We start from the raw sequence: 12,021 nt of genomic DNA, 5'->3' as shown, positions 1-12,021 counted from the left end.
TTATTCTGAAGATGTGACACAACTGTGGGCTAGGGTCTGCTTTCTTGGTGGCTACCAGGCCAATAGACGAACACTCAAGACACCTCAGAGCTACAGAAAATTATCCACGAAACACTCACGTAGCAGGCCATCTTGGTTTCAGCTTGCTACAGCAGAAGGATGTGAGAATGGTGACATGGCCCTGAGATGACGGGCATGCATTAGAGAACGTTGTTTTCACAAGGATAAAAAGTGAAGTCATCTTGAGCAATGTGTCTCATTTACCACTGTTGTGTAAATACAATGCGCTTATAAGGGCTAAGCCTGGGACTATCTAGGAGGCAGAGGTTCCATTGAGAATGCTCTAACGGCTGGTTGGTGGCTTGTTCACTTATACAGAGCACAGGACTGGAAAGCACAAACTCTGTCATTGCGGCAAAAGTAAGGGGTTTCTCACACTGAGCTAACTAACTCAATAGGACAAATGGGGCAGTGGTTGGGGCACTAACCTAGGAGACCTGGGCTTGAGGTCCCCATCTGTAAAATAGGGATAATAGCAGGAGCCGTATCAGGGCCATAGACAGGCTATAAAAATGTAGTGAAAACAGGATCGTTAGTTTGTAGATAGTTGCATCCACCGTGGGGTTTAACTTCCCATAACTACACTGAGGTGAAAACAACAGTGCTGTGACACCATTAGCTTTCTTTTCTAGCCTTCTTTTCTTTCCACCCTGAAACAAGAGCCAGCGTTCTGAGTTGTAATCCCAGCTCCGAACCCTGGACGTAGTTTGGGAGAGGAAGGGAGGGGTGTTGCCCCCCCCCAAACTCAGGCAGGCGTGGAATTTGCCCCCTCCCCCCTCCACGCATGGCCCCGTTGGCCTGACTGGAGCCCCCTCCCCAAATATAGTTGAAGTCAAACTATACCTATGCTCCTAATACTTCCTGCCCTCAAACACGCCAGAGCCTCGCCTGGTGCAACTCAGAGTTGCATTGAAAGCTGTGAAGCGCTGCTGATTTACACCAGCTGAGAGCTGGCCCTTCAGATAACGTGTCTGCCGTCACTGACTCAGAATGGTGCTCCCACGTACCCACTTCCTGGCTGGTAGGAGGCTTAATTAGCATTACCCCTTGAAGATGAAAAGCACCCTGTACCAATTAGGGTAACCAGCCCAGTACACAGACATTAACTTGCACCGGAGGGAATGGGAAGCAAGCGCAGCTGTTTTCTAAAGACACGTTTAGAGGAAGGGAAAAAGTCCCTCACACAGTGTTATGATTCATTTGAGAATGGGACAGGTGGGTGGGGAGAGTTAGACTAGGACTCAGTAGACCTAGGTTCAATTCCCTACTCTGCCACAGACTTCCTGTGTGACCCTGGGCACACCCCTTTAGTCTCTCTGTGTCTGTTTCCACATTGGTAAAACAGGGATTACAGCACTGCCCTACCTCCCAGGGGTTATATTTAATCTCCCAGGGTGAGGTTAAATACATGGCAGTGTGAGATATTACATGACCAGGGCTCTAAAGGTACTTTAGATAGAATGGCTTCATCCATTGTAAATTAAGGACCATGTACAAGAGTCAGCTTCGTGGTTAATTAGCTTGTCCTCTAGTAAGTCAGCATAACTGCATAGCTGCACTGTGCACGCGATAAACGTCCTTATGCCATGTGCGGCCAAACGTCATCATTCAGAAATGCAGAGGGTTTTTAATTTACATTTCAGAGTTGATGAAACGCAAGCACTTCAGCGAACCAATGAATATTGTATTGCACCCTGCACCCATTTTTAAGCAGAAGAGCCACCGTCTCTTACAAGAGGAACAGCTGCAACATAAGCTTGGGTCAGACTTTTGTTTCTAATACATCTTGCAAAATCTCCTTTGGGAAAGGAGAAGAAATGGTCACTTATGTCACCGTGCAAAGGGCGGGGATGAGTCATGATTTGAACACGCAATCTGAATGTTAGCGCATAAGGAAGGTGCTCAGACACCATGGTGATGGACAGCAGCACAGAAGCCTGAGCCAGTCCAGTCTAATTTAATGGGGCAAGTTGAATGGCATGTAAACAGCATAAATGGGGGGGGGGGGAGGAGGGAAGCAAATTGCATTTCTCAATGTGAAGTAACACAAGTTAGGACTTATGGAACCTCCCTCCAGGTCCAGCTAGCCAGCCCAAAACAAGGCATTACCGTAGTAACCTAGCTGTGCTCTTTCACAACTCCTTGAGGCACTGTATGAAGGTAGGTTTAGCAGGTTGGTTATCTCCATGTTAAAGATGGGGGGAACTGAAGCACAGGGAGGGAAATCACTTGTCCAGGGCACACAGCAGACCAGTGGCAGAGAGAGGACTAGAACCTAAGTGTCTTAGCCCAGCCTTGTATTCCCTGCACCAAAACTTTCTCTGGGCCATTGTGAGCCCTGGGGTTTATTAAGTTTAAATGGACTCTCATGGTCCAAAAAATGACTGATTTGCCACACTTACACCAAGGGTGTTGCTCCTGCCTTGCCCCAGTTGCGAGTCAGCAGAACTGGCCTCGCTGTACTGACCAACCAGTAGGGCTCATTTACAGAAGTTATTCTGGAATAGAAGTACTGTAGGACGTGCGTTTAAGGAACTAACTCCCTACGTGAACATACTTATTCCAGCCACTCACATGGTGCAGCTGTTCTGGCCAAGTTCTCCTGTAGATAAACCCTCAGCCTCTGAGAGGTGACAGGATTTGTATGGAGCCTCTCTTTAATACGCAAAGGATTTCTTAAATGTGTTAACCGGTAGGTGGGTTGGCACTAACTTCGCTCAGCCTCATCAAAGTGGGAAGTGATGATGGGTTGGGAAATCAAACAAGATCACAACTCAGCCTCTGCATCTTACATACAGAAAATACAGATGTTTGCAGTCCCCACCGTAGACGCAACTGCTGCAGATTACCCAAGGCTCTTCATTTGTGGCTTTAGTTTAAAATTTCCCAAGCGTCTCTGTTTATTACAAACATTAAAAAAAAAGTGGAAGAAAATTGGTGTACACGAATTCCACAGATTTCTGAATAAAGATCAGGATTAATGTTGGGGGATGGGAAGATGGAAAAAAAAGCGAGAGAAAAGTACCTGCAGAAAATAAAAACTGTTTCAAGCTGTTGTTTATTTCATGAATGTTCATTTTGTGTGTGTGTCTTCCACTCCAGTGGTTCTCATCCAGGGGTCCAGGGCCCCACGAGCAGCTTTTGTGGGGGGTCAGCCAAAATAAACTAGAGACGAGGACGGCCTTAGACCGGCGGGGGGCCAGAAGAGAAAGCCAAAGCCTGAGTCCCACCACCCGGGCCCAAAGCTGAAGCCCAAGCAACTTTGCAAGGCCCCCTGTGGCCTGGGGCCCTGGACAACTGCACAGCGTGCTACCCCCTAACGCCAGCGGCTTTTAATCCATTGGATATGCAGAAAACCAGTTGTGGCATCAAAGGTCGGCCATGGAATTTTTATAGCACGTCCGGGAGACCTCCAGAAGACACTACAGTGTCTCCTCACTTTACCAGATAGCCTGGTATTTACACGTACTTCTCCACAAACATCCACCTAATTGAATTTTTTTTTTTTAAACCATAACCACTATTTTCATGTACGTGAATGGTGCAAATTCAGGTGAAAACTGGTAAAAAAAAAAACAAAAAAAACCAATTTTGTTAAAAACCTGGGAATTTTTTTGGTAAAAACAGACAACAAAAAGCCTTAAGCTTCCTGCATCATGCGGGAGCCCGCAAATCCTGCCTGCCACATCCTGGTCCAGCGAGCCAGCTCCACACTCAGCAAGAGGTGCTTTGTGCAACAGGCCCGTGGAAAGGCTGTTACACAGATTCACCAGCTATTGCCTCTTATGGGGCGGAGCTGCTGCGGCCTCAGGACCACAGGAAAAAGTGTGTGGCTGGGGGAAAATGGGATTGCTTTCAGGGAGGATAGCTCGCTGCGTTGTTAATATACTGCCTTTCAGGAGTTGTTTCCAGCTCTGTGACAATATCTGTGCTTCAGTTCCTCCTCGATAAAGTGTATGTGTGTGTATATATGTGGAGGAATTATTTCTGATTATCTGTCTGGTCTAGTTGCACTGTAAGGCCCTGATCTCGAAAGGTATTTAGGCTCCTAACTTCCACAGATTTCAATGGGAGTTAAGCACCTTTGAAGCTCTGGGCCTAAGCTCTCTGGGCACGGACTGTCTGTTGGACCCCCTGATCTTACTCAATGCCTCTGACATACAAGAAAGGAATTTAACCCCAGTCCCTACAGGGTCTAGCCTGGCTACCCATGGTTGCCATAGATGGATAGGAGGCAGGAAAAGGATTTAGCCCTCTAATAGTGTGCTTAAGGAGAGCCAACATCCCCAGTGGAAAGTGCTGGTTCTGGATGATTTTATCCATTTAAGTGTCCGGTCGCTGGGGACATTTGGGGATGAGAAGCTTGGGTTCCTCTTATACATAAAAATCACAAGGGAAGGTTTGAAACAGATGGGATCTTAGTTACCAGAACAAAGCAGAGGTTACCCAACCCCTCCAAGGATTAGCTATTACATTTTGCCTGGACTGCTACAATACACCAGTGCCCTTTAAGGCACAATTAAACAGAGCTCCCTCCTCTGCCAGTGTTAATAACTTGGCCACAGATAGTAGAACTTACATATTTATTTAACAGTAACATACAGTATATAAATAGGGTAAATACTTTAAAATATACAATATATCACATTCTGACATTCAATCAAAAAGGCAAATCTACATGTATTGCTAAAACATTGATCAAAAACAATGCACAGAGAAGTAAGCAGATGGCAGAGGACACCTCAGAGCTGGGGAACAGTAACCCAGAGGGAAAATTACTGTAGTACAAAAATGTAACTCTGGGTTTGGCTACAGGTGTCGGGAGGTATACAAGCCCTCATGACGACAGATGCATGCTGACTCCAATTTTAAAATGGTTGTCTCCCCCATCAAGTCTTGATGACCACCGTGGATGGTTTTTGCATGGTTACATCTATTTCCCAAGTCTACAGAACTAGCAGGAAAAAGATTTTTTGCAGGAAGATGGAGAATTCTCCCCTCTTTGCATACAGTGATTGCCTTGGCCTGCGTGCTTGTGGGAGTCCGACGCATGCACGAAACTAGGAGACCTGCCCTGATCCATATGAAATCAACAATTCCCAAAGGCCTCTGCAATGTACTTACTGGTGCTTCAGGTTTTTGTGGTGCTGTAGGATTTCCCACTGAAGTCAATGGCAAAAATCCCCCTCCCAATCAAATGAGAGCAGATCCTTAGGGCTAGATTCTGCTAATTAGGATTACTCAGAGTGAGTATAATCAAGTCCAGGGGAGTACACACAGGATACTACTGTGGAATAAGGAACCACTCAACCCGAGTAAGCCTAGCAGAACCCGGACGATAATGAGGCTCTATGCTGTGCATTCTGTGCCACTCCTGGCCTTCTAGTCAAGATTGGTCTAATCCACAGCGTAACTTGGGCTGCAACTGGGGGTTGGAGAAGTCAGTTTCCAGTTGGAAACGCCAGCTAAACTGCTCCAAGCTTCCAAAGTGATTGGCAACCAGCGTGTGGCTGCTTAGAACCAAACTCAGCCTACCTGTAGGCGTTTGCCCCAATCAGTATTCAGGCATTTTAAATGCTGTTAACATTTACCAAACTTGCCCTCTTTTATTTCAGGCCTTTAATGGAAAGGCTACTATTACGGTCTATCCTCAGTACATGACGAACCTTCAACAGCCCCCTACTGCTTTCCTGTAGTATTCTGCACTTCCGATGCAAGGGGAGAAACCACCACCTGTATGGCTCTGAAGTTCAGCATTCAGCCAATCAAGTCTCCTGACTACAAACTGAACTCCAGCTCCTTGGCTCTATTCGGATAAGACAACACATGCCATGATCCATCATTCCTTCGCTGGAGAGCTAGGGTTTTAACATAAAAGAGCAATATCTGCTCACATTTCAGATTAGAGGAGAACCCAACGCATACAGGCAGTAATGGAATTCTATCCCAAGGAGTGAGGTTTGCTAATTATAATGTCTCTGAATGGAAAGATAGATAGTACTAACAAAAGACAGCATAACCAAACTAAGTATCCTTGAGAGATGCACCACCCATAGTAAAAATGAGCCTGGCACCGGGCATTTTTGGGGAATTAAATGGATTTAAGCAAAACAGAGAAAACTGGATACTATGCTCATCAAAACGAATACCTGAAGACATTTGGTTCCAGCTGCTATCTCATTCATGGCTTGCTTATATTTTCATTTAGCTCAGAAAGAATACGAAGGAATTTTTCGAAGGATGTGCAGCTGAACTTGGTCAACTCATCAATATGTATTCAGAAGGACCAGTCATCCCTTGTTACCAGCCCGTTTCAGCTAGTACTCCCCAGCAACTGCCTACATTGTCACCTCCACTCACCATCGCTGACCACGTAGCATCTTCTAACCTTTGGCCTCTTAGCTCCTTGTACTCAACTATGTTACCTACCTACGATCATCTATGGAGACACCTCTCTCCAAGCAGAGGATTTTAGGCCCCTGGCTCTGCTTGTGGATGCAATGGATCCCCCTGTCCAACTGGTTGCAGGATCAGGGCCTCAGTCTCCAGCATTCCCCTCACTTATTAGAGCATTCTAAAAATCCCTTTACATTTATTTTGGGCATTTCATTTGACCTTGCTAGCAGGTAGTTTCAGAACCAGCCCATTTGTAGAGCTCTAAACAGACAGCAAGGAAGCCCTTTCACAGTTTTGCATTAATTCAGAGACCAAAATGAGGAACGTTACACCTCCCCCTTAGCTTAGACAACCACAGAGCTGTTGCATCTGTTCCTCAACCACTTGTTCCGACATAGCAGCGACTTTCCTTTTGCAGTTTGTCTCCTTGTACAACAAGCCGAGAGGACCTTCCCTTTAACCTAAGTACTCACAAAGCAGCTGCCACAGCATGCAGGTCACTTGCAGGGGCTCTTGATTTCGTACATTTCAGCTATAGGAAAAAGTTCTGGGGAGCTCCTTTATGAAAGTCTTGCCACGGCAGCTCTGTTGTCAGCAGTGTGTTTCATGAGCGTTAGCTACACGCTAATCTTTCAAAGTCACTAAATCTAAGGGCTCACAAGAGCTGTGTTAGGACCAAGGTTAAACACTAGGTGAGGGAAGGACCTAGTCACCTGCACAACACACACAGATACACATGTTAAAGTTGCTGGACTCCAAAGTGCACTCTTAATATTCAGATTTACATCCTGATTTTGTTGACATGAGGCAAAATTAAAGTTTCTGGTCAAATCCTCCCTTATGCAGGCAAGAACCCAAACACTGTACTGTAACTTCAAGGTTTTTAAACCCTGGCTCACACATTAACTACTACCTCCTCTGTAGCCTTAGACAAGTCACTTACTCCACAAGTTTCTAAAAGTGGCCTCTCATTTTGGAGTGGCCAATTTGAACCACTTAGGGCAAACTACCAGCATACAGAGGGTTAAGAAGGTCATTGCTTAGAAGCTAGACAATAGTATAACTTGCATTCACTCTGTTGCAGTGCAGTTACTATGCACAGGCTGAAATTCTCTGGCTGGTAAACCTGTTTCAGAGCCAATTTCAACTATGATCCAAACTATAGAGCTCTGCACTGCATATGGGGGGCAGGGAGGAGAAATATAGGGCTTCTAATAAACCAATGGATCAGTGCAATGAAGACAGGCTGCACCACAGAGCTTATGCAAAACAGAGGATTCCATCCTTCTGGTACGCAACTTTCTGTACAGCATATACAGGGTGTTAGCCCATAGTCCCTTGGATGTTAAACCAGTGTAATTATTGTACACTTCCAATAAACCATGCTGTACACTTACCGCAACATGAGAATTGCTGAATAAGAGCAGTCATACGCAGGACACTAACAAGTAACAGCACTTATGAGTGCCTTTACACACAGAATTAATTTATCAGGATACCTGACAGGTCTGAAGGTTCGTTTTACTTCACTTCAATGTTGAAGAGGGGGCAGAAGTAGAGAAAACGTACGAACCCAGGTTTGAAAAACTGCACTCGGCCTAGTTCAGAAAGGTGGATGGCTATTCCTATCTCACAGAAGTATGCAGACACTCGAGAACATAGTACGCCCTCCAGTGTTCACAGTCAGTATTAAAACAGCCCAACGTCAAGAAAACCCCAAATCCTATAGTTTAAAATCATAAGCTTCCTCAAAAAAAGTACACCTAATAATTGTAAAAAAGTATGAAGATGTAGAACAGATGCCGGGGGAGGACCAAATTCTTACATGAAAACAGGTGAAAGTGTGTTTTTTCTGTAGATCACTACATTGTAATCTCATTTAATACACAGTACTGTAGGTCCACGTGATAACTTGTTTATGAACATCTGCTCAAACAGTTTAGTATGCAGGAATTCCAGAAGATATTGGTATCAGACAAGAAGTATCCAAAAGAGAAGAAACTTTTGTTTTGCCAGGTGATAACCCCCCCAAAAATACCTAAGGGAAGAAAGGTTTAAAAACAACCTCCTAAATCTCCTTTGAAACCAAATTAAGGGCCCGAATGTAATGCCTTTAAGTCAAAGTCAAGACTCCCAAGGATTTCAGTAGACACGGCATTGGGCTCTAAGCCTACAGTTCAGGAAAGCATTTGCTTAAAAATTAAGCAAAAATGCTTCAATACTACCCTAAATTGGGACCACAGAAACAGGCAAGTCCTGCAATGTGCTGAGCACCCTCACCGGGAGCTAAGGATGTCTTGCATGGTGCAGAGTCCGACCCTTAAATTGCATGTCACCTGGGCTCTGCTTTAATATTCTCTCAGCACCATTTTGCTTTTGATCAAATATTTGTTTGTGTAGCACCGCAGATGCGAATCTCTGCCCTCCGGAACTCCAGTACAGGGAGAGGAGGAAGTGGCTGCTCTCAAGATAAAAATACGCCAGAGGTATGTGGAAGCAGTGGTGGCATGAGACTATGGAGTAAAGCATACAGAATGATCTCAGGGACTTTAGGTTAGCTAGCTTCAAATATAGATCTGTGCTGAAGACAAAGGACAGTGACTTGCTTTCAAGACACGAACAGCAGCATCTCTATATTATCTTTCCCTGTCAATTGTTCCCCAGGTTCAACAAATAAGTAAAATGTATTTCTCATCACAGCCTGGCTCACACACAAACTATGGAGAGAAGTCACAGTAAAACAGAGTTCCCTGATACATGACAATGTTAATACAAGCCACTACTAAAATGAATTTTTGTGTTGTTACATCACAAATCATCATTCTGACTCTTGGAAACCTCTGAAGTCCGTTAGATTGTGTTTCCATTTATTTATTTATTTATTTTATTTTTAAAAAATTATGGTATGTTTGAAGTCAAGAAATAGAGGGAAATACCTGGAAAACAATCACATGTTTCCAAATGTTAAGTGCAACATACATAAAACAAGACTGAGTCAGTGAAGGAGAAAGGAGAGAAGCCTGGAAAGCTGATCAAACCCAGACCATGGTAAACTCAGTAGCATGATGTCTCGAACTCAAGTCATCCATCGTTGGCAGACATGATCCCTGAAAGAAAAAACGAAGCAAAAAAAACCAAACAACCCTCCCCACACCAGAAAAGAAAACCCACCACAACAGCAGAACCAGCTGGGTACTATGCTCTCTGGACTTCCAAATGGGAAAATAAAGTTCTGTGAGTGATAGCTCTCCAAACAGCTAAAAAATCAGGGTGTGGTATCTCCTACTCTTGAGAGACGTTTTCATGCTTCAGTATTTAAAAAAATATATATATATATTATGCTCTGGGTGGAAAAGAAGCCATGAAAAAGTGAACAAATAATTTTTTAAAAGCTTGTTCTTACTCAGGATTTCTTAAATAAAACTGGAATGCTTTTTAAAATAAGTTATTTGATTCACCTTAGAGGCAACCTGAACCTCTCACATTCCCCTTTCTGTATTCTTGTCCCAGATGTAAAGATTAGTTGGGTCTATTTTTGTTTAAATGGCACAGTAAAAATGTGGGTTTAAAATCGACTTTGTTAAATATTTGCTGGAGTTGGGGAAATGTGGGAGGTACTACAAAGATGGCAAGTCGAAGCGTATGCACATGTCTTCTTGTGTGGACCTTATGTAGCAGGATTAGAGCAAACATTTCTTTCAGATTTGTTGAGCTTTTTGTTCTCTACCTGCAAGAAGTTCTATGCACACCCAGGCTATGGCTATACTAGGGAAATGAAGACCCAAATTCATCAATGCAGCTACCACCAGTGGATAATGACAGGTCCCCAATTTCCCTAGCCTACATACAGGGATACACAAGGTTGCAAAAAAACCAGTGCCCTCTCTATTCCACTGACAGAGTTGCATGGCTTCCAATTTTCTTAATATAGACACAGCCTGGCAGGGTTAGAGGATACTGATGTAAAAGTGCCCGTGTCTCATCTTCACTAGAGCTTACACTCCTGGAGCTGCACCCGGGCAGAAAAAAGCATACACACATCCCCTAGGAGTCGCGAAGTCAAGTTCTGCCCATACACATTGAAGACAAGAGTTGCCACGCAGATCCGAGAGGACATCTTCGCCCTACGGTCCCTTCAGTTCTTGATTTCTTTCCATCTAGAAGCTCCACTTTGCTTATTTTAACCAAAGCCATATAAATACATATTATAAAAAACCCCAAAACCCCACAAATGCAAACATTTACAAGGAAAGAAAAAAACAACAGTGAAACGAGGCCTTGTTATTGTCTTAGGTCAGGCGAGCTTGGATTTCCTTGGGGGACTTGCCCTCTTTTTCTGTCCTGTTCCAACTGCCTGGATGCCTATGCGTCCTCAGAATTGGCCAACATACCCTTATCAACAAGGTGTGCCTTTAACGTGTTGAAGATGTGGACCTGCTGGTCTGGCCGCAGAGCTAAAAGCTGCTGGATCAGTTTGCTTGGGTTAGGACCCCTGCAACAAACCAAAGAAAGAACTGTTTGCAATGAATCCTAACTCAGGATCTGGTCGTCTGGGCTCAAATTCAGCAAAGCATGTGCCTAACTTCAAGCATCCCCATCCCTCAGCATTTCACAAGGGAGACAAGCCTCATTCACCCGCCTCCATTTTACAGGTGAGGAAAGAGAGACACAAGTGAAATGTAAATAGTCTTTAATTTCCAATCAATGGCAGAAATTATTCTCCCCCTCCATTAGAAGGGCCCCATAAATCCAAAAATCTACATAAATTCAAATAAAACCACAAAATATCCCTCCAGACCAGTGTTTTTCCTTTCCATTCAGTTATAAAGCTATCTGCCAAGGCCCAAACTAATGGGAAAGAGTTATTCCTTAGTATATGCTCTGTTGAGCCCAAAAGGAGAAGGGAAGCAGGGATCAGTGGCTAGGACACAGGACTGAAGCTCAGGAAACACAGATGCTATTCCAGGCTCTGCCACCTGCCTGCCGTGTGACCTTGGGCGAGACACAGTCTCCCAGTCTCTTTCCCCTCCTGCCCAGTGTCCTGTGCATTTAGATTTAAGATCTTCGGGGCTGCTCAGTTGCGGCCGCTAAGTGCTGCCATGAAGCAATAAATAATACCTGATAAAACTTGCAATGTACACGTTGACAAAGGTAGCCATCAGGTACTGACAGTCAAAGCGATCCATGATCCCGCCATGCCCTGGGATTGTGTTGGCAAAGTCCTGTGCAATCAGAAGAGTTTCACTGAGCTCCGCCAAATGCCCGTTATTCACATTTACTGCACACACGTAGCATGGACGCCCTGCGTGACACTGCATTCTCTCCCAGAACATCTGCTGATAGCACTAAACGCAGCCGGACTGAGGAGGGTGTTCATCACCCCTCCCCAAAGTTACTTTTTCACCCAGCAATACTTCTCGCACAAAAGCGCGCGACATCTGGACTGAGGAGCAGGAAATTCCACAGAGGTTGAAGTTGTATCATCTAAAACCCTGCCCCACTGAGCATCCTGTATTTTAAATTATTTTAAATTAAATATTTTAAACCTATACAAGGTTTATATTT

At 44.4% G+C, this 12,021-nt stretch overlaps 1 protein-coding gene across 5 annotated transcripts in view; it reads right to left on the bottom strand.

Moving 5' to 3' along the window:
• Positions 1 to 8,349: 8,349 nt before the first annotated feature.
• Positions 8,350 to 12,021, bottom strand: part of CDS2 (CDP-diacylglycerol synthase 2) — a 40,155-nt gene continuing 36,483 nt past the window's right edge. For all 5 annotated transcript variants that reach the window (XM_077805879.1, XM_077805882.1, XM_077805883.1 and 2 more), the window contains 2 exons: positions 11,575 to 11,678; positions 8,350 to 10,948 (listed from right to left, as the gene is read on the bottom strand). In XM_077805879.1, the coding sequence (XP_077662005.1) occupies positions 10,819 to 10,948; positions 11,575 to 11,678 (234 nt within the window). In that variant the 3' untranslated portion in view covers positions 8,350 to 10,818. The remainder of the gene's footprint in view (positions 10,949 to 11,574; positions 11,679 to 12,021) is intronic.

The sequence above is a fragment of the Eretmochelys imbricata genome, chromosome 26 (assembly GCF_965152235.1).
Source record: "Eretmochelys imbricata isolate rEreImb1 chromosome 26, rEreImb1.hap1, whole genome shotgun sequence".
Lineage (NCBI taxonomy): Eukaryota > Metazoa > Chordata > Testudines > Cheloniidae > Eretmochelys > Eretmochelys imbricata.
Note: the sequence above shows the minus strand (reverse complement) of the source record. Positions and strands in the feature narration are given on the sequence as shown.